The sequence below is a fragment of the Aptenodytes patagonicus genome, chromosome 2 (assembly GCF_965638725.1).
Source record: "Aptenodytes patagonicus chromosome 2, bAptPat1.pri.cur, whole genome shotgun sequence".
Classification (NCBI taxonomy): Eukaryota; Metazoa; Chordata; class Aves; order Sphenisciformes; family Spheniscidae; genus Aptenodytes; species Aptenodytes patagonicus.
Genome location: NC_134950.1, coordinates 42496363 through 42519285, shown reverse-complemented (window position 1 = coordinate 42519285; position 22923 = coordinate 42496363). Strand labels below are relative to the sequence as shown.

General features: G+C 44.1%; 1 protein-coding gene across 1 annotated transcript; it reads left to right on the top strand.

Annotated features, from left to right (window-relative positions):
• Positions 1-1944: 1944 nt before the first annotated feature.
• On the top strand, positions 1945-20969 carry SDCBP (syndecan binding protein). The gene is made up of 9 exons (XM_076329668.1): positions 1945-2066; positions 6266-6331; positions 12382-12460; positions 15058-15167; positions 15487-15645; positions 17110-17285; positions 18539-18710; positions 19280-19371; positions 20251-20969. Exons 2-9 carry the CDS (start codon positions 6281-6283, stop codon positions 20303-20305), a joined length of 894 nt encoding a protein of 297 aa, XP_076185783.1. The 5' UTR covers positions 1945-2066; positions 6266-6280; the 3' UTR covers positions 20306-20969.
• Positions 20970-22923: the final 1954 nt, after the last annotated feature.

The window sequence follows — 22923 nt, the reverse complement described above, 5'->3', positions numbered from 1 at the left end:
TCACCAACAAACGCTGCTACCTTGATAGCAGGCTGTCTCAAAAGACCATGACAAGAGATAAAGTAATGCAGAAATAGCAAATAACAACCTAGCTTTCTGGAGAAAAGAGCAGTGTCTTCGCAATGAGAGGGGCATTCAACGTCAAGCCAAAAGAAAACATTCCCCTTCAGTTGTCAGCACCAGCGTCCAGCAGAATTGCACCACCTGGACAACTGTCAATCGCACACCTACAATTTCCATGCTATGTGGACACTACAGTGGTCTTGATTCTTCAGGGTGGGTACAGGGCTTCACCGCACTGAGCTCGTTGCAGGATGAAGAGTTACACCCTTGTTCTGAGCATGCAAAGTTTTAAACCTTTCACTGCACTTATGTTAAAAATCACTTTTGGCTACGCAGAAAATTTACCACTACAAAAGCAGTAATCATCTGCTGTTATTAAACCAGAGCTAGATTCCCTCCCTCCCTCCTGGTCCAGAAGGCGCCTAACACAGGGTTTTTATGAATTCATACCCTAAGCCCAAAATTGTACTTCACATATATTTGATGATCTGTAGTTGCATGACTCAGTGGCCAACAGTTCAGACGCTCATGCAGGAAGGTGCCAGGCCTGGCTGATCGTTGGATATGGAACGAGAAGCCTTCTGAGCAGCTGGAGAGAGGCTGTACCCCTGTATTCAGCACTGCTGCGGCTGCTACCCCAATCCTACACACCCCTGTGGTGCTCACCAAAGATGCTGGCAACTGGAGAGGATCAAGAAACTTATGAGGATTGGAAAAATATACCTTGCAACAAAATCTCTGTTTAGCTTAACTAAGGTTATAATTGCACAGGCAGCTCAAATGATGAAACAACCTGTTAGTGCCAGAAGGAAGGGAATCACCCTTCCCTCTCATTCCCATTTCTCCTTCCTCCTCCTCCTTTCTCCTGTTTCCAGCCACACCCTCCCTTCCCTTGCTCTCCCTGGCACTTGTGCTTGTGAGATCCTTTTGTTGCTGGTTTGGCTCACTAACCCAGCAGAAAAACGTTCGTGGTTTTTGGTGGATTTGATTTCTGTTGGACCAGCGAGTTAAGCTGTCCCATGGAAGAGCCTGACAACTGCTGGGACTGGCTGAGGACAGGAGAAAGAGACTGGAGGTAGGAGCAAACCTCCTGCCTCAGTGCTGGCGAACTGTTAAACTCTTTTAGTGAACACTCTGGTTTCTTAGCTGAAGAGAAGCTTTAGGGTGCTCAGCACATTTAATTATCTATATGATGAACAAGATTTGACAACAGGCAGCCTAGTGCAGAAGGATTTTAAGGACTGAAAATTGATGCTAGAGAAGTTCATGCTACAAATAAGGCAAATGTGGAATAATTACGGTAATTGAGTATGAAAACCTCTTTCTGAGCTTGTTACGGGACTTCCCTGTCACTGTATGCTTTACACCATGGTTTCTCCAGGGGAGCTTCTCCAGGGGATGTGCTCTGCGTCAGGTGGTGACGTGGTCACCCCGGCTCTGGCGTGTCGCAACTCGCCGACGCCTGGCCGGGAAACACACAAACCAAAGCTGATACAAAACAGCTAGCAGAGCGTGCTTTATTACGGGGGGGGGGGGGGGGGGGGGGAAGTTGGAAAATGAATAGAAAAGGATACTTTTTTCCTTCGTGAAGATGGCAGCTGTGAACCAGTAAAGGCAAATGATTGATGAAAAGGCAGTGCAAAAATGAAGAATGCCAGTGGCGAGCCATCGCACGAGTAAAGCAAGCGACCGGAGGGGAGCATTGCCGGCTGCGGTAGGGAGCGGGGACCGTTTCTAACGGAGCTGGGCCACGGCCGCCCGGCTTCCCGCCCCTCCGCCCCACAGCCGCCAGCGGAGGGCCCCGGCCCCGCGGCGCCTCCCTCCCCGCCCGCCGGGCCGGGCCCGGCCCACTCCCGCCGCCGCCGGAGCATGCGCGGGGCCGGGCCAGTTCCGCCGCCGCCTCTCCCTTCATAGAGGCGCTGCCGGGATTTACGGGAGCCTCCGCCGCCGCCCGCCTCCGCGCTGAGGGCCCCGAAGAACGGCAGCCGCCGCCTGAGTCGGAGGTAAAGAAGGGCTGGGGCCGGGGCCGGCTGATGGGGCCCCCTCCCCCGCGGCCCTTTGTTCGCGGGCCCGGGGCGGCGGCCCGTCCCCGGCGGCGTGAGGCGGGGAGGGGGGCTGCGAGCGCGGCGGCCGGACATGGCGGAGCGGGGAGGGGGCGTGGCGGGAGAGGCCGGTGCCGAGCCGGCTGCGGGGAGAGCCCGGAGGAAGCGGCGGCTTCGCTGTGCCGCTTGCGAGGGCAGCGTTTGTCCCCGCTGCCGCCGGGGAGCCATGTCGCGCTCCTGCGGGGCGGCGCTGCCCGCCGGCTCGGGCGGTGCATCGCCGGGCCGCGGGGCGACCGCTCCATGGAGCCGGCCGGGGGGGGGCGGCCGCTGCCGGGCGAGAGGCGCTGCCTCCCCGAGGGGTCCCTCCGGCCGCAGCCAGAGAAGTCAGCGAGTAAATAAACGCCTGTGTGTGTGTCTGTGTCCACGTTCTCCCGCGGTATTGGGTTTGGAGGTGTCTTCTGACCTCTCGATCAGGCTCCAGGGTCATTGCATAAGGACCGTACTTCTCGGCTGGTTCCTGTAAGGAGACTCGGGCTTTTGTAATACCTTCTTTTTAGACTGGCTAAACATTGCTGCAGGGGTGGAATGGATGTGAAGTGCCTTTTCGGGCAAGCGAGCCCTGCTTCAGGTCTGAAATGGAGGCAGCAGATTTCAGAGCTAAATGCATAATGAGAGCAATTGCTCAGAGGCTAATTAGATATGTATCAGAAGGGAAACACTGAGTTATTAGAGGAGAACGAGTGGTGCAAAACAGTTGCTCGGTTCCTGATGTCTCAGCCTGACCTCCAGGAAGTTTTGTCCTGGATCTGCTTTAAAGGTGGATTTTTGGGTTGATAGGTTTCTAACTCTTGGGGAAGTAGAAACCAATGTTTCAGTATAGGTGCTGGCTTTGTGGCCTGCTGTAATCTCTCTATGGACCACAGGCATATAACACTTGTGGTGGGTAGCTGTTTTGTTTTCTTTTTTTTTTTTTTTTTTTCCCCTCCTCTCCCCTAGTATCAGCTGCTGCTGCTTTCAGAGACGGTAGTTGCTACAGGCTGGCCAGGCTTGGGGTTGAGCTGGATCCCACACTGCCTTCGGCTCCTTAGTTTCTGACTTGGAGACTGTATCGGGAAGCCCATCTCTTCCCATCCATGCCACTGAGGGCAGTTTGGGATCACTCCCACCTGCAAGACTTCCTGCTGGCAGCCCCAGGGTGTCATGAGTGCCACCTTTCCATGGGTCTCTGGCCGGTGGCCTGGCACTTCCCTTTGGCAAACAGGATCTGCTTAGTGGGATGTGCTGACAGGTGCCGGCAGTTGGACTGCCCAGCCACGGGTACTGCGAAACGGGGAAAGGTCTTCACCACCGGGTTTTGTGGGTCCCTAGCTGAGTTACGGCTGTCCCTCCTGCCCCATGCTCTTCCTTTGGCTTGCACTTTTGTTTTCCTAAACACTTGTGTTCCTCACAAGATGTAGGAATATGGAAATGATCAAGGAAAATTTTCCTGGTGTCAGTGTAGATTTTTAAGAGAGAAAAGGAGGTGACTCACATTTTGTGGTAGGCATTCCCCAGTGCCCAAAGCCGTCACAGTGCTTGCTGAAACTCTTGTTTATACTGTGAATAACATTGCACAGAAGTCATGGACAAGATCTTCCTGCGATTGCTGGTGATTCCTGACAGTGGCAATTGTTATTAAAAGGTCGTATTTTAAAGTAAATACAGTATTTTTGCAGATCTTGCTTTACCTAACGAGGGTTACTTGCTACAACTGCCTGTGCAGAAATTGAAAATGCTGTATGCAGTTGGGAGCTCACTGAATGCAATTACAGTGGTGACAGTTATTCTGGCTATTTAGCTGGAAAACCAAAAATAGTAACTGGGGAGGTTACAACAAGGGAGCTAGCCCGGCAGCTCCTTGGTAGCTGTGACAAACGCTTGTGTTTGTGAGCCCTCAGATAGGGAGGGGAAGTGGCCGGGGGTTTGTAAAGTGGCAGGATAAGCTGCTGGAGTGTCGTCTTATGTGATCCTAGAATTAATACATGTTTAGCTTTGGTAATACTTTTCTACAGTAAGCAATATGCTCCTCTTTGTAAACTAGAGGAAGGTTGAGGTTGCCCGTCTGTGACAAATGTCACCAGTTATCGCGTGCAGAGCGAGACTGGTCTGTGGAGGAGAACTAAAGCTGGCCGATGTGTAAACACACTGGGGTTTGCGGCATGGAAGTCGGTCTCTGGAACCAGGGACCCAGCAGACCCTGTGCTGTGCTCCGCTGCTGTGTGGATGTCAGAGCTCACCATCTGCAAAATGCGGCTCCTGTGGCCCTCATCACCCTGAAACGGGGTGACTCCTTTGGGAATGCACCGTCCTTGGCCTGCCCTCTTTTCTTGCCTGCACACTGCCGGGGTGTGTGCTGACTTTGAATGTGTGCCAGTGCTTGGACTGCACCTGAATGTACTAGGGCAGCTGTAGCTTAGAAGTAGATGGCGAGTCTGACGCTGCGTGTGACTTGGCTGGTGTTAGCAGCAGAATGCAGCGTCCAGGCACCGCTTACCTGAGCGAGGGGTCTGCCGGGCTTGGGCTTGCATTTGCTCTTACCCATTTTGGATGAGCAAAAGCACTCGATTGTTTCGGGTCAATGCTGGATTAAAACAGAACTTTGAACTGGTTTTAAAGTGTATGTTTAACTTACAAAGCTTCCAGGCTTCAACTATGTTTGGCTTAGTTGCAACAATTAGTCAAAAATGTCAGTGGCAATCAGTTATTACAACACAACTGGCCACGTGTTCGCAGTTTAGATCTCTGTCACATTTAGGGCACACTTTTTTGAAGTTTTAATTGTAGTCTGACATGATACTGGAGCTGTCAGGCATTCTGCTGAACAAGTAGAAAAGCTGTTGATGACCTTAGTGTAATATGAAGAGACGTCTATTGTGTTACTGCAATATCACATTAGGCGTCAGTGTGTGTGTGTGGGTTTTTTTTTTTAAAAACCAACTTAATATCTGCATGTAGAGAAGCAGAAGCTCAAGGATTTGTGTAGTGTCACTTTTATTCTGGAATTATTGCTAAGTTGCTACACTAATAAGGGCCTCTAAACTGCTCTTTGGATGAGAAAATTAATCTCCAAGCTGAAAGCTTTTAATAGGGCTGCCTCATTAACTGTGTTCACAGTGCCTTGTATAATTTCCAAAACTGTATCACATTTTGTTGTCTTCTGTTTCTGTCCCTCTTCCTGCCCACCCCCCCACCCCCCCCTTAAAATGTTCCCATATGTTGGTGTGAAATGTTTTATTACGGTTTTGAAGACTTCAGCTGACCTCAGTGAGAATGTGAGTGAAGGAGCTCTGGAAAATGAGATTTCCCAAAGCCTCAGGTGCCCAGGTGTAGCGGAGCTGGGCGTCAGTGTGGTACCTTAGAAGATCATGTGAAGTGGGCTTTTTGGTTTTGCTTGTTTTCTTTTCCTTGGCTTTTTTTTTATTACTTCCTGATAAGTTGTCATGGGGCTCTCCCAACATCACATGAGAGCCAGCCTGAAGCCTCTGTGTTTTGAAACTCGCCACTGACTGAATCTGGCTGCTTTATGGTCTCTTGCTGCAATAATATGTTGCAAATGGACATGAACTGGGAAGCCAGTTCTCTTTAGTGGCTTCTTACTGGAACATCAGAACTGATGAAAGTCTTTAGATACTTGGGATAACAGAGTGAAAGCTTCTGCAGTTGTATATAAAATGCTGTCCCAGTTGGGAGGAGGAGTAGGAGGAGGGTGATTAGATTTTTTCCTCTTAACCCTCATTATCATTGCATCCTGGCCTCCTAAAGTCTGTCTTTGCAATACTTCTTGTGAAATGGTTTTCTCTCTATAGGCTTTCTCATTGTTGATACCTAAACTTTGACAACACTAAGTATATTAAATAAAGCCTATTATGCAAAGGCTATTATTGATAATAGATTAAATGGGTAGTCTTAATGGAATTATCAGCAGTGCCAGGTATCTGTAGTGCTAAGACTTGCAGGTCACAGATCAGCTGGCTTGCAGGTCACAGATCACTTATCTAATGCTTTGTGTCTGTTTTCTTTCTCTTTTTTTTTTTTTAAGTTGTAGTCCTAAGTAAATATCTCTGATTGTTAACTGTGTTGTTTGTTTGCTTCCCCCTTTTTTTTGTCTTCCCTCTACCCAGTGAGACTGCATCAAAATGTCTCTCTATCCTTCCTTGGAAGATCTGAAGGTGGACAAAGTTATTCAGGTATGGTGGGCTTTAATAAGATGAGTTTTGATGATAATAATGTATCTGATGATATTTAATCCAGAGAATGGGAGACTTTTATTGTAGGTGAGAGTTTGTTTTACCATCGCATTCTAAAAGGGGAAAGACAAACTGTTTACTTTGTAGCTTGATATAATATGATTAATGCTTATTTTACCACTGTTTGGTATATTTATTTTGTTTTATACATTAATTTATAGTAATTTGTCTTTAACGTGTTGATATGTTTGGTTTTTTTGAAGTATAGATACTTGGCCTTAAGTAGACAAACATAGTCAGTCTCTTCTCATACTTCAGCTCTGATGTGATGAATAGGTGTTGACTAAACTAATAAACCTGCTTTGTCTGATTTCTGGTGTCCAAACCTGTGGCAGAAAGCTTTCATGGTCAGTTGGGCACAAAAAAAGAGCACTGGCTCTTTTAACGTCATCTGGAATCACAGGCTTGTCCTCTAGCTATTTCATGGTAGTGACCAGTTGTCTCAGTGCTTCCAAGATTATCACATTTGTGTAAAACCCTTAATGCGTAAGAATACTGGTAGCTTTATTATTAGACAGGATGAGGATGAAAAAAAAATAAGTGAAACAAAAGAATGAAAACCATTTTAATGGATAAAAACTCCATGAGCGTTTGACATGAATGTATTTTACGAGGAGTTTCCTTGCTTTCTTCAGTATTTTACCTAGCTCCCATTTTTCTTTCCTAAACTTAAACTAAATTCCCTCCCAGTTAAGCAACAGCAATGAGTTATACTACGTTTTAAGGTGGCTGCTGCTTCTGTCCTTGTCCTTCTCATTGGGAAGCAATCAAGCAAACTGCACAGAACGGCTTATTAACTCTCCTGTGCTGTCCCAAAGTGGAGTGCCTCAGTCTCACCTGTGTTTGTATGTGTGGGGTGGGGCTCTTGAAGTTGTGGGTGCTGTGTTGGGATTTTTCCTTGTCCTATCTGCCCACCCCATTCTTCTTATCTTACTGAAGTCCTTTATCTACAGTTAGGTAATGCTGAACTGGAGGGGGAAAAAAAAAATAGCCTGGAGCCAAGAATGTGCTCCTTCAGCCTTTTAAAGACCAACTGCTGGAGTTTATGTATTACAATTAAAAATATTAAATGTGGTCTTTCTACTGTTTAACTTTTGTGACCACTAAATGAAGCAGTGAGGAAATGGAAGTAGGGTATCTCTATGCTGAGTCCTGTAAACCTTGAACCATAGATACACGAAGAGCAGCACAAAGGAACTCCAGCCAGTAAGGCAGCTTCATCAGGGGCCCGACTTAAATGCCTCTATGCAAACGCACGTAGCATGGGGAATAAACAAGAGGAGTTAGAGATGTGCGCACGCCTGCAGGGCTACGACCTTATTGGCATCACAGAGATGTGGTGGGATGGCTCCTATGACTGGAGTGTTGGGATGGAGGGATACAGGCTCTTTAGGAAGGACAGGCAGGCGAGATGAGGAGGGGGTGTCGCCCTCTATGTCAATGACCAGCTGGAGTGCATGGAGCTCTGCCTGGGGATGCATGAGGAGCCAACCAAGAGCTTGTGGGTCAGGATTAAAGGGAAGGCAGGGACAGGTGACATTACGGTGGGGGTCTGCTACAGGCTACCCGACCAGGAAGACCGAGCAGATGAGGCCCTCTATAGACAGGTAGGAGCAGCCTCATGCTCACAAGCCCTGGTCCTCATGGGGGACTTCAACCATCCTGACATCTGTTGGAGGGACAACACGGCAGGGCATAAGCAATCCGGGAGGTTCCTGGAATGCGTCGATGATAACTTCCTTCTCCAAGTGGTAGAGGAGCCAATGAGGAGAGGTGCTACGCTGGACCTTGTTCTCACCAACAAGGAGGGGCTGGTGGGGAATGTGAAGCTCAAGGGCAGCCTGGGCTGCAGTGACCACGAAATGGTGGAGTTCAAGATCCTGAGGGCACCAAGGAGGGCGCGCAGCAAGCTCACTACCCTGGACTTCAGGGGAGTGGACTTTGGCCTCTTCAGGGAGCTGCTTGGTAGAGTGCGATGGGACAAAGCCCTGGAGGGAAGAGGGGCCCAAGAAAGCTAGTTAATATTCAAGGATCACCTCCTTCAAGCTCAGGAGCGACGCATCTCAACAAAGAGGAGGTCGGGTAAAAACACCGGGAGGCCTGCATGGATGAACAAGGAGCTCCTGGGCAAACTCAGACACAAAAAGGAAGCCTACAGAGGGTGGAAGCAAGGACAGGAAGCCTGGGAGGAATACAGAGACATTGTCTGAGCAGCCAGGGATCAGGTTAGGAAAGCTGAAGCCCTGACAGAATTAAATCTGGACAGGGACATCAAGGGCAACAAGAAAAGATTCTGTAGGTACGTTGGGAATAAAAGGAAGACAAAGGAAAATGTGGGCCCTCTCCGGAATGAAATGGGAAACCTGGTTACCCGGGATACACAGAAGGCGGAGGTACTCAATGACTTTTTTGCCTCGGTCTTCACTGGCAAGTGTTCAAGCCTCACCACCCAAGCCGCAGAAGGCAAAGGTGGGGACTGGGAGAATGAAGAGCCACCCACTGTGGGAGAACATCAGGTTCGAGACCATCTAAGGCACCTGAAGGTGCACAAGTCCATGGGACCCGATGAGATCCATCCGTGGGTCCTGAAGGAATCGGTGGATGAAGTTGCTAAGCCACTATCCTTCGTATTTGAGAAGTCATGGCGGTCCGGTGATGTTGCCACTGACTGGAAAAGGGGAAACATAACCCCCATTTTTAAAAAGGGGAAAAAGGAAGACCTGGGGAACTACAGGCCAGCCAGTCTCATTTCTGTGCCTGGGAAGATCATGGAACAGATCCTCCTGGAAGCTATGCTAAGGCACATGGAGGCCAGGGAGGTGATTCGAGACAGCCAGCATGGCTTCACCTTCAGGGCAAGTCCTGCCTGACTAACCTAGTGGCCTTCTCTGATGGAGTGACTACATCAGTGGGCATGGGAAGGGCTACAGATGTCGTCTATCTGGACCTCTGTAAGGCCTTTGACACGGTTCCCCACAACATCCTTCTCTCTAAACTGGAGAGGTATGGATTTGATGGGTGGACTGTCCAGTGGGTGAGGCATTGGTTAGATTCCAGAGGGTTGCATCCAGAGGGTAGTGGTTAATGGCTCAATGTCCAGATGGAGATTGGTGATGAGTGGCGTCCCGCAGGGGTCCGTACTGGGACCGGTACTGTTTAATATCTTCATCAATGACATAGACAGTGGGATCAAGTGCACCCTCAGCAAGTTTGCAGATGACACCAAGCTAAGTGGTGCGGTCGACACGCCAGAGGGACGGGATGCCATCCAGAGGGACCTGGACAAGCTCGAGAAGTGGGCCCGTGTGAACCTCATGAGGTTCAACAAGGCCAAGTGCAAGGTCCTGCACCTGGGTCGGGGCAACCCCCGGGATCAATCCAGGCTGGGGGATGAAGGGATTGAGAGCAGCCCCGCCGAGAAGGACTTGGGGGTACTGGTGGATGAAAAGCTGGACATGAGCCAGCAATGTGCGCTCGCAGCCCAGAAGGCCAATCGTATCCTGGGCTGCATCAAAAGAAGCGTGGCCAGCAGGTCGAGGGAGGTGATTCTGCCCCTCTACTCTGCTCTGGTGAGACCCCACCTGCAGTACTGCGTCCAGCTCTGGAGCCCTCAGCATAAGAAGGACATGGAACTGTTGGGGCAGGTCCAGAAGAGGGCCATGAAAATGATCAGGGGGATGGAACACCTCTCCTATGAAGAAAGGCTGATAGAGTTGGGGTTGTTCAGCCTGGAGAGGAGAAGGCTTTGGGGAAACCTTATTGCAGCCTGTCAGTACTTAAAGGGGGCGTATAAAAAAGATGGCGGCAAACTTTTTAGCAGGGCCTGTTGCGACAGGACAAGGGGGAATGGCTTTAAAGTAAAGGGGGGTAGATTGAGACTAGATAGAAGGAAGAAATGTTTTACGCTGAGGGTGGTGAAGCCCTGGAACAGATTGCCCATAGAGGTGGTGGATGCCCCATCCCTGGAAACATTCCAGGTCAGGTTGGACGGGGCTCTGAGCAACCTGATCTAGTTGAAGATGTCCCTGCCCACAGCAGGGGGGTTGGACTAGACCTTTAGAGGTCCCTTCCAACCCAAACTATGCTATGATTCTGTTCTATGATTCTATGTTCTGTCACTTTCCAGAGCAGGGACTCTTCTTGTCTTGCCCATACGCCTAGCAGGGTTTATGAACTTGGGCAGAGTGCCTTGTTCATCTGATTACACCTGTAGTCTATTGTGGTGTTTCGCAGTCAAATAAGAGTAAACCCTATAGAGGTTTCTATAGGGAGCATAATAAACTGTTCTTTTAAGCTAGTTTAATCGTTGGTGACACTGTAGTCTCAAAGGTCAGCTTTCTAGAAATCAGTTCATGCAGGACAGGTGCTTGCTGTCGTACTTAAAGATGACTGTCCACTCAAAGTTTAAATTAGAATTTCACAAAGTTCTACCACTTGTTGAGTGGGATGTCAAGCAAGATGGCCTGTGAGAAAATTCATGTGGGGGTGGGAGAGAAGGGAGCTAAAGCCAAGAGCATTCGGTTACAGATCCCCAGTGTAGAGTCTTGCGTGTTCTTATTGCCATCATCAATGGGGAAGATTGCCCTTCAGCAGTTATGAGACAGCGTCTCCCTCCTACCAACCGTAGCAGGAACTAGGAGGGTAATGGGCTGTCTACCGAGTATAGCTGTGAGAGAGGGGAAGTAAATAGGGTCGTTGCTAAGTACCATTATTTCAAGAGCAAGCCATTCCATTTTTCACTGATGTTTTTGGTAGCAAAGGCTAAATCATTTGCCTCTCCCAAAAAGTGCATTATAAAAATGCTGTCTCTTTAAATATGTCCGAGAGCCCTCTTAGGGGAAAAGGGGCAGAGTACTGAAAGACAAAGTCTGTATCCACAAGAAGTGAGTGAGATTAAAATGACTGCTGGCTAAAACAAACAGACTTGTTACGTTAAATATTGTAACCTGTTCTTTTTGTCCAGCATTTGAGTTGGAGGCTATTTTTCTAAATACATCTGATATCGGTAAATAATGAGTCATCCTTGCTCTGAAACTTTTTTCTAAAAAGAACTTCCTGGACAGTACAGGACTACGAAGTCTTCTATTTTTAAGCATGACTTCCGTAAAAACATTAAGTAATTTGACCGTCATGTTGTGTTAGATGATTTATTTGTCCTGTTCAGCATAATGTTTCACTATGCATTTAGTAATTTCCCCCCACCTTTGACATTCAACCTCAGGAACGCTATTGGGATAGCTATTTCCATCACACTTAACAGACCTCTGTAAGGCTGTGTTTTTCACTGGTCACGATTACACAAGGCCAAAAAAGTAGTAGCTGAGGTATTGAGAAGGAAGGAAACTGGCTTACTTTAATACTGTCTCTTATATTTGTGAGTCAGTAAGCAATATAGAAACTAAGCTTAGTGTGTTCACTGTAGTGGGAACTTCTGTAGAAAAATCATCTTAGAAGGTCCATTTCTTTCAGAAGGTATTAACCTAGCATTGGACTGTGTGGAACTTAACTTGCAACCTATAAAGGACTGTGGCAGAATTCATGAATAATGTCTATAAATGGTGAAGAGATAAAAATGGCTGCTATCCAGCTGAAAAAAGTAATCACAAAACACTCTGCCAAAGATCTTACCTCAAAGCTTAAAGTTACATTAAACTTGGCTGACAAAGCTTTGTCTTGTAAGATGTTATGCTCTTTAACTTGCTTGATGACAAAACCAGAACAGATTGATAGTAAAGCCTTTCTGCATTATTACTGTAGCCTCGTCTCTGAGGAAGATACAAGTTGATCTACCAAAGTAGTTTGATACTGCTACAGCATATTGTATTGAAGTTACTTATTTCAAAAAAACCCATGGACTTCAGAGCTTCAAGATGAATAGTAACTAGCATGTACAGGAAAAAACCAAAATATTTAGTCTTCTGGCTGCATAATAAAGATCTTATACGTTATCTTGTAAAAGAAAAATCTATGAGAGTTTCTTTTGCTTTTAGGCTCAGACTGCCTTTTCTTCAAATCCAGCTAATCCAGCAATCTTGTCTGAAGCTTCTGCTCCTATTCCTCATGATGGAGGTAAGCTCATGTACTGTATAGTATCCTAATGTTGTGGAAAGCAGTTATGAAAGCCTAAAGTTACACTACAGGATTACATGTTTATAGGTATTTTTGACTATTTACTACGGGTGAGACCATGCCTTTTTGGAAAGGCCAACACCCCCCTACTTGCCCCAAACCACCTGGGTAGAGGTGCTATAGGGGTCAAAAAAATGTTTGCTTATAAAAGGAAGTTGTGGCAAACACTAACCCTTCTCCGAACTTTTCAAAACCTTTTCCAAGTGAGCCTAATATGACAAGATCTGCTGTTGGTACCATTTGAGCTCTTTTTAACTCTTACCTCAAAAACTTAGTTGTCCTTATTTATTAAGTGTATTTTTTGTAAGCTTTAGAGAGCAGCATGAGTCTGAGTGCCTTTCCTCTCTGTGTGAGCTTGCTTGGGAACAAACACAAATCTCTGTCAACAGAGAAGTGCCCAGGAAGGTAGAAATTAATCTTGTCAGGCTATCAACGTAAAGCTTCCAGCAGATTTTGGGATCAAATATCTGGTGGGAAATCCATCAGACTTAAAGCTGAATGACTTGTACCCGTTTCTCTTCCTTTTCTCCCATGCACATGTACATCCACAAAGGTGCACAGTTATGTTTGAGTTCAGAGCTCTGGGTTAGTGAGTTACGCTTGGTCTAAGGCCTAAAGCCTCTAACCAGTATGACCAGCAGCAGTGCTGGAACAGCTGTCAATAATGCTGGTGGATCAGATATTAGAGCTTGGTGGATGTAACTTTGTCTCCAGTTCTCCTCTTGGCACTGGTGTGTCTAAGATGACTTTAAGGCAGGAGTTTGCGTAGCTCACCCGAGAGCCACCTCTCGTAGATCCTTTCTGGAATAGATACTTACCTGGCCTAACCTCACAGACCAGATTTAAATTTGCTTCAGCAGGCCCTTCTCGGCAGCATTCTTTCTGCTGTCCAGAGTTTGAATTCTCCTGCAATTTTTGTGTGTGCTGGTCAAATGATATAATTTTGACATCGCCTTGTGTGTGAATTGCTCAGGAGCTGTGTGTGGCTGGAGTGACTAATCACTCAATATATCCCAAAGGAAGGGAGGCCTACACCATCTATAGGATGTGCCAAACCTGCTGCGAATACCTCTGTCCTGGCAGAGGCAGGAGAATATACAACATCAAGAGCTTTTAGATGTTTTCTGCTATTTGGAGGAGTCTCTGTTTTGAATGAGAATGTAATACAGCCAGCAAAGATGCATCCTGTGTGGTGGTCTTCGATGAAGAATAAAAGAAAAATCGAGTAGCTGCAGAAGTCTTGTGCAGTGTTAATTGTGTATAATTCTAGGGGCTTGAAAACACAAGCAAAAATAGAAGAAATATTCATTAAAAGCTTATTAATCAATATTGGTGAAACTACAAGCTGATAGATCAATCTGGAAATAAGATCAGACAGCTGTCATGTGAAGCAGCATGCAAACATGACCACTGAAGGTATTAAGGAGCAAAAAAGTCTCTCGTTTATACTGGAATTCACCTTGCAATGGCCTTTGTTCCTTTCCAGAAAACTTACTTTCCGTTTCTGGTCAAATGTGGATTCTTATAACAGCTGGTTTTATACATATACCCATAAATGAACACTAGAAACCTGAGCTTTGTGAACTGGGGGGCCTGCGTGCTTCCAAGGCCGTCCCTTGCACCACCTTGCTCTCCGAGCAGCCTTTTCTGTCCCCACTGATTCGGTGAGAACAGCTGGTGGACTCTTAAGAGTCCTTGTAACTGCTGCTTGTTAAATGGCACCAGTTAATTAGCTGTGGAATGTCAAGAACAATAGCACGCTTCTTTCCAGAGTGGTTTGACTCAAGGTCTGACAAGTCTGTCAGCTTAACTACCTTTCCTCCCACTCCCTGCACCCCGCTCCTCTCGGGCGTAGAGGAATCTCCTGCTGGATACTTTAAGGGCCGTGTTTGGTTTGTCTTGTTGTGAGAGGCATGTCTAAAACAACTTCATTTTGAAGCTATGAGAAAATGACAGCTGCTTTCTTATGAAGACTATTAAAGCAGACTGCACTGTGGACCTTACAGCGAGGAGGCTGTCTTCTGCAGAAACTTTGCCATGCCCTGGGATCTGGAATGGCCTTGGCATGGATGCCTCTTGCGAGCACTGTCTTTACTTGGTGGAAGGTCGCTCTGTGTGTGTTTGTGTGTGTTCTCCAGCATACCTGCTTTGGGGGTGGGAGGGAGAGTAGTTCCCTACTAATTGCCCAAAAGCTTTGGAGTGAGGGCATGTCTTCATGGACTGCAGCACAATATTGCTTCTGGAACTTATCACCATGCGTCTAATGTTTGTGCTGTAAAGGGTGAATTAAGAAACTGAAACTAGAAGTTCTCTGTAAGTTCTTTATCTCAGAAGTGCTGCTTGTCTGATTGCTTTTCTAAGCTGGGCTAGAATAACAGTCCTGATTCAAGTGGGTCTTCCATCACAATTTTCAAAATAAATACATTACAATAGCACAAGATTTGTGGAAGTAATTGTACATATGAAAGCAGCAACTGCTTGTTCTGTTAAACCAAGAGTTGTTTTGACGTGGTTTTTGTTTTGTTTTTCTCCTATAGGCTTATACCCCAGACTGTATCCAGAACTTTCTCAGTATATGGGCCTGAGCCTCAATGAGGAAGAGGTGCAGAGAAACTTGGCAGTGGCAGCAGCTGCTCAGCCACAAGGTGTAGGTACCACTCAAGCATGTTTTAGAAAGCAAAAGTATATCTAGCATTCTAGAGAGTAGACTACTGTTTGTCTGAAGTACCATACTTGACTGCTAAATGAATTGTTTTAAGTAACAGTGCCTATTTTTCTCTGGTCTTAAACTGAGCAGTATATTTCCAGTGTTGGGGGTGGGTGGGGAAGAGCTGGTGTTGGGACTTAATTTGTGTGTGGTTTTTGTTTTGTTTCATTTTTTTTTTAAATATCACTTCATATAAACTGATGTATAGCTATTTTAAAAAAGTTGAAACTAAGTTGTCTGGCTATTTTGTTTTAATCAGCAACTGGTAACACGACCTTCTACTAATTACATGGTAGCTCCAGTGACTGGAAATGATATTGGAATTCGCAGAGCAGAAATTAAGCAAGGCATCCGCGAAGCAATTTTATGTAAAGATCAAGATGGCAAAATTGGACTTCGCCTTAAGTCTGTTGACAATGTAAGTGTAGAAGCTTGCTTTTGCCTATAGAGATACTACTGCTGGACTAAATTAGTAGTGAAATTAGTGTATGGTCACAAAACTGTCTTCTGTATAATGCTCGCTTATCCATTATCAGAATTTTAAAATCCTTCATTAGATCAGTAACTAGATTTCCAGCTGTCTGGACTAGGATCTAAATTTACAGCAGCAGTTTACTTCCAGGTGTTTTGTAATGCCTGAAAAATACTTGTAACTTTTTTTTTTCACTTTAGAGCATGAAATTGTCCTTGCAGAGCTGCTGTGATACTTGTTAGCAGTTCAAGACTTCTTGTCTCTATCTTTGTGGAAACACTGGGCAGTACTTAAAGTTCAGCAGTATGCAGAGAACTACCCATGGCTTAGAAGTAGCTCCTCTTTTATAGATTCTTGCAGTGTGTTGCTGGTGAGAAAAGTAAGGATAGTGAGGGTGTCATTTTACCTATATGTCAAGAGTAATTTCAGAGTAGGCTTTTTCGAGTTTCCCTTAACATGAACATAGCTGCAAGAAGATCCTTAAACCTGCTCTGGAGCTTCTCTGTTTCAGTATCTTTTGATTCTCAACATGGAAAATGCTACTCTGTTCTGGTTTGTTTGGGTTTTTTTGGTTGTTTTTTTTTTTTTGGCAAGGCCATTTAATCTGATTATTTAAAAAAAAAAAAAAAATTGTACTCAAGGTTTCATATAGTGTTAAAGTGCTTTTTGTGGTTCTCCTAACCCAGGAGATGCTGGGGTTTTCTTGGAGTGGCATGTGTTTTGTGTGTGTGGTTTTTTTGTTCGGTTTTTTTTTATGCCGCCCCCAAGTATTATCTACAGTTTGCCTTGATATGCTTTACTTGGTTTTTAGGGGTACTTTGACTAGAAATAGTTTTTTTTAATACCTTGGGTTTTTTTACCTGAGGTGCTAGCAAGTCATAATTGATAAAAAGTTGAAAACTAATGGGGTTGTGAAAGAAGGAAAAATCTGCCACAGAGTTCCTAGCATTGCTGATCTATTTCTCCAGCTATATATAGACTCTGTCTGGCAAAAGAATTATTAGTTAAATGCACGAGGAGATATGCAAATTTACCACTAGTCTGTCTTGATCCAGTTGTTCAGATTTCTTGTTATAACAGAATAGTATTTACCCCTTCGAGTAAGGCTTTAATGTTATTCTCGTGTCTCTTTTTTTTAAAGTCTAGAGATCTAGACAGAACAGATTTGCCCATTTCCGAACTTTATTCTAGTGTTAATTATCTGTCAGTCTCTTAAAGACATCTAGAAACAGACTGAAATTTCAAAAATGCCTCTTAAGGAGAGATAATTAGCAAGCCCTTCTGTCCATTTGGTTGGTATGACGTAGAGAATGGGAAACTTTAAAGGGCTGTGTGTTCTGTCACTGGTCTCCATCTTTAAGGAAGAACTTCCTTCCCCACCCCTCCCCCCCCTTTTTTTCTCTCTTGTAGGGTATATTTGTCCAGTTAGTTCAGGCAAACTCTCCAGCATCCCTCGTTGGTCTGCGGTTTGGGGACCAAGTTCTGCAGATCAATGGTGAAAACTGCGCGGGATGGAGTTCTGATAAAGCACATAAAGTTCTGAAACAGGCTTCTGGAGAAAGGATTTCAATGATCATTCGGGACAGGTAAAGCCAACTGCCGATACGGATTGTCATCCATCTCAGAGTAATTCTGTGAGGTTTGGGTCTCCCCTTGCTTGAGCAGGACCGCAGGCATAACAAAAACTGTTTGTCCATGTACTTCAATAGTAAAGATCCTCAGAAATGTTCCCTTTTGTGGGGAACAGTCAAAGTAGTTGTTAACTTGCAAACTTCCAGTGGACACTTGCCTGGGCATGATGAGACAGAACATTTTTCAACATAAACTAATGAGTGATAGCACAAGTCAAATTTAAACTCTGAATTCAAGAGTTCTGTGCTTTTTTCGGACACAACTTGGCTTTTGCTTATACTAATTGAAAAAGCAATAAAAGATGGTACCAAAATGTTCACTGTATTAATGAATACATTTACATTTTTATTTAGCATGATAGTTTTCTTGTGAACTCTGTTGCTTATGTATGACTTAATGACAGTTTCACTAAAAGTATGCTTGATGAACCAATACAGATTTTTAATCATATTAAATAATGAGCTTGTAGCTAGTTGTATGTGGTAATAATAGGTCAGATTCAAGGTAAGGTCTGTAGGCTATGAGAAGACAGATGATACATGATATGATTAGGTATATGTCTCAAAGCCTTTTCAGTATTCATTCTTGTTTAAGAACCAAGTTTGACCCAGTAGAGGACATGCTATTTCTATCAGGGCAGCTACTTCTATCATGTATTGAATCAAAATACTTGGGTAGTAGATTCCCTGCTCTGTCTACAACTTCTGTGCCCAACTCTCCCCCCCCTTCCTGGATTTACTAGCTTTTTTTTAAGACACAGTTTAAAGGTTTATTGTCTGTAAAGCAGTAGAAATGTTGTTGGGGAAGCCTTGTACTCCCGAATCCTGTGGTCTACCCACAGTTGTTAAAACTGCCTGCGCTATTTTATCTACCTTGTAACGTTTGTAGAGAAAACTTCACTTAATTTTTAATGGACACTGGTATTCCGTTGGTTGTGGTGGGTGGGTGGATGTTGTATGGGATTTTTGTATTATTATTAATCCAGATGGTGAAATGTCTGTAGAACAGGGAAAACAGGTAAGATTTATAAACAAGTATATATTAATATAACAATATTAACAAAGTGAAGTTAAACCCAATGACTTCTCATTGTAGTTGATGTATGAGTCTTTTAGAGTACAATTACTTTTTTTTAAGTCAAAGATGCTGAAATAGTGTGTGGTTCAGTAGACTGAAAACATGGTTTTGCACTTTAAATGTCTTATAGGCCTTTTGAACGAATTATTACTATGCATAAAGACAGCACAGGGCATGTTGGTTTCATATTCAAGAATGGAAAAATAACCTCAATAGTGAAAGACAGTTCTGCTGCGAGAAACGGACTTCTTACAGAGCACAACATCTGTGAAATTAATGGCCAGAATGTAATTGGGTTGAAGGTAAGATAAGTAGTATGTGGCGGGTGTGGATAGCTGTGAGCTTTTTGTGTGCATATAGTAATTGTGTTCTAGAGAGGGAAAAGGATTGTAATATATTGTTTAATGTTCATAAAATAAGAAAGTAAGTCATAAGAGGTAACTTAACTTGATTGGAGAGACATGTATGTTTTGAGGCTTCTTTGCAGTTTTGTATCTGTAAGCAGGGCAACTCATTTTCTTCCTCTCTGCCTCTACCTGGCTAGGCTGACCCTCAGTTTTTATCTTTAGTCCAACTTTTCTGGCAAAACAAAGAATAAGCTTCCTCCTGCCAGCCTGTGTCAAATTCTAGTAGGAATTCTGTGTGTAACATCTGTATCCCTTCTCTAGTCAGTTCATGCAAGATACTGATAACCAAACGTCTATGAAGTGGTATTGCAGGTTCAGTGATTTGCCCTGAAGGTTAAATACTCCAAGCAAGGAGCTGTGGGTCTCTTAAGCTGCATGAAATGTGTCTAGAAAAAGCTCTTGAACTGCTGCGTTGTTAGTCAGCTTGAGCAATGCTGCTCATATGACTTTTTGTTTAATTACAGGACCCCCAGATTGCAGACATCTTGGCAACAGCTGGAAATGTAGTGACCATTACTGTCATGCCTTCCAGTATTTATGAGTATATAATAAAGAGGTAGGTAATAAATAAAGCAGCTGTGGTGTTAATTATAATCAAGTTGACAGTGACTTTTTTTTTTTGGTAGGTTAAATAAAAAGTCCTCATGATAAGACCTAATTATAAACTTAACATGAAGGCTGGCAAGGGCTTGGGGGGAGCCTGAGAATTTGCTTAATCTGATGTTTTAGTCAAGCTGGTGTGTTTTGGTTCTGTTTTTAAACTAATCATGTTAGTGATGCTCCTTTGCCTTTTCTCTTGAAAAACCCTTTTCTAAATGTAATTTGACTAAACTTGGAGTTTCCCAGAACTTTCAAGCGCTTGGATAACACAAGTATTTGTTACCTTGTAACTAAAATGTTGGTTTTAGTGCAACTAATTCTGGTGACGTAAATGTGATTCTTGGCAGGATATAGTTGGTTTTTTCTAATCCTTTGGCGGCAGTGGCTTTCTACAGCTAAATCTCTCCTGCAAAAATATGTTTTTGAAGTTGCTAGAAATTAATAATGCTTCAGGTATAATTGAGTCTTCCCCCCCCCCACTTGATACGCTCTTTCTACAAAACAGTTTTCAGTCTAAACAGCCGCCTTTCCCCCTGCCCTCCTTCCCTCATACTAGTGATACTACTCTGCTTGCACACTTGCCCACATCCTGAAAGATGTTGGTAACACAGCTCAGTTACTAATAAAAACGTTGAGTATCGTGGGCTTCTCTTCTGTGTGTGCAGTTTGGTGCACCTTTCTGCAGCAACATATTTGTTGTCAAAAACAGTGGAGTAAAAGGCCAACTTTTAAATTGTATTACAGGGCTAGCAATGACAAAGATACAGTGATCAGAAGCTTTAAGTGGTCTTCTACAGTTGTCTTGCAAAACTGAATGCCTTTTCCTTTTCTTTAGGATGGCAACTAGCATTATGAAAAGCCTGATGGATCACTCTGTTCCTGAAGTCTAAACTTGCAACGTGTGTGTACATATACATAATGATGATTCCACTAAACTTGGGCTATTATACTCAGTGATTTCTCTCTTCTGCACATGAGCCTTTCTGGAGGCTAAGAGAAGATATGCTGCATCAAGCATTTGCATCTATAATGGCTGGGAATGTTACAGTTCAACATATCTCATTTATTCACAAACTGTAAAACTTGTAGCCTTATATGCTTGACAAATGTGAAATTCCAATTGTGTTAAGACTTCTTCCGTAGGTCTTTTATTTAGTTTACTACTACTATAAGCCATTGCAACTAAAGGAACCAGATATCACTTGCAAAGTTACGTGTTGTTACCTAGAACAATGCTGTGCTTTGTACGTTTAAGACAAATGAGTATTTTTACTGCTTTCTGTTTGCAAGAGTAGATTTGAAATAGTGTATTAGAAGTGTGGCTAGTACTAGTTAAGTTTTTGTTCTAGTAAATACTGTTTACACAAGAATGCCAGCTCAGCTGAACATAGCTAAAGGCATCATTCAGTAAGTAAGTGTATTAAATCAAAGTAGTGTACAGATACTCAAATCTTTTTATTACTTGTTATACAAATTGTAACTAATATGCTTATCTCTCGCCTTAACCATGTTCTTAAGGATTCAGAAATAACCAAATAAATGACTGAAACTTTAGATACTGCGTGCGTGCATACTTCTTAAGATGAGCTCAGCCAGGCTTGTTCAGTTGAGGTCAGTTTCAACCAACAACAAAGGCAAGGTAGGAAATGCAGTTTAAATAGTTTTCTAAATAGCTCACTGCCTATAGCGTTGAAAAGTTTTAAAAGGGTAGAGCTGGGATACATTAGACAAGATATCCTTAACTCTTTTCATACCTTCAGCTTAACATGTGGGACAGCAGCCTAGCTGTTCTGTAAGACGTACTAACTGTATAGTGGCAATTTCATTTTAAAACTGGTTGGAGCTTGCTGGGTGCACTGGGTCTGGTTGGGACGGAATTAACTTTCTTCATAGCAGCTGGTATGGTGCTGTGTTTGAGACTTGTGACTAAAACAGTGTTGATAACACAGCAGTGTGTTTGCTATTGCTAAGCAGTGCTTGCACAGTGTCAAGGACTTCTCTGCTTCTCACTCTGTCCCCTGCCCCCAGCGGCCAAAGAGGCTGAGAGGGAACACAGCTGGGACTAATGACCCAAACTGACTGAAGAAAAATTCCATGCCATTTGACATTATGCTCAGTGATGAACTGGGGGGAGTCTTTCCAAAGTAGCTGTTGCTTGGAGACTGGATGGGCATCAGTCTGCTGGGGGGAGGGGGTAAGTGATTGCCTTTGCATCACTTTTTTCTTTTTTTTCTTTCCTCTTCACTTAGTAAACTGTCTTTCATCTTAACCCACAAATTTTCCTAGCTTTTGCCCTTCTGATTCTCTTACCCATCCTGCTGTGGGGCAGATGAGTGAGAAACTCAGTGGGGGCTCAGCTCCTGGCTGGGGTCAATCCACTGGACTAAGGCTATAGGCTTGTTCAACTGAAACTTCAAGAAGTTAAGTAAGTGATCTGAAGTTAAATACCAGTTTTGGCAATTCCCTTTTTTTATGCTCTGTTCCAGGTTTCAGCTGTGCAATCCAGGATTACTTAACTTCAGGGTACTGTTAAGTTTAGCTGAGTTTAGCTGTGCCTGTCAAGAGTCTGTCTTGTAGTTTCCTATTTCTCAAATGAATTTCTCAGTTATGGTAACCAAGGGAAAACAATTACACTACTTCAGGCTGTAGTGGAGCCATTTTAATTGGATGGATTGGTTACTAAATGATATGTTTCTGGAACCACTGTGGCAAGCACTTACTGGCAGTAATGGGTGACTTCATGTAGCATTGGTATGATTCAGCCTTATAGGGCACAGGCACTGTGGCCTGTAGCAGTCACCTCTAAGTTTCTTGGCAAGCTAGTTTGCTTAGCTATGAAATCCCTGGAGCCCAAAACAACGTATTATTGACATGCTGATCTCTGCCTCTAACCAGTTTTTACTTAGGAGCAGATGATTCAGCTGGGGCCAGCAGAGATCCATTGGAAATAAGAGGGGCAGAACTTCAGGACAAGTATTTAGTGTTTTCCTTCCAGCTGTAGCATGTAGCAACCAGAAGTGCAAGAACTAATCAAAAAACTCCTGTTCTCATGCAGAAACTAGCTTGCATTGAAAAGTAAGCAAGCTATGGTTAAATGTATGTACATACATAAACTTAAGAGTTAAGCTGCAAGAAAATATTGGTCTATATGTAATTCCTTGCATACATCTGATTGATTAAAAAAAAAGTAACATACTGACAATATAACCTAGTAAGTGGGTTAACTTGATTTTCCCTTCCCCCCCTCCCCCTTAAAAAGCTAAGGCTGCTTTAGGCAATGAAATTGTATGCATCCATATTTAACCAAAAGAAAGTTAAGTGTATTTTCTCTGAGGTAGCTTAAGTCAAAATTCAGGGGTCATAGACTTCAGGGTCATTTTCCTCTGGTTTAGATCAGTAGGGGGCCCTCTAGTGACAAAGGAACACACAGCTGTGCCCAAAATTTGGGTAAGACAGTGTCAAGAAAACAGGTGTGAAGTTTACTATTGCTCAGGTAGTTCCTTTGTGA

What these genes read in the sequence shown, in the direction of transcription:
- SDCBP (XM_076329668.1), top strand. Translation starts at nt 6,281, where the DNA reads ATGTCTCTCTATCCTTCCTTGGAAGATCTGAAGGTGGACAAAGTTATT. An exon ending in AGGTGGACAAAGTTATTCAG is followed by an intron (nt 6,332 to 12,381) that starts GTATGGTGGGCT and finishes TTTTGCTTTTAG; the next exon opens with GCTCAGACTGCCTTTTCTTC. An exon ending in CAGCTGCTCAGCCACAAGGT is followed by an intron (nt 15,168 to 15,486) that starts GTAGGTACCACT and finishes TGTTTTAATCAG; the next exon opens with CAACTGGTAACACGACCTTC.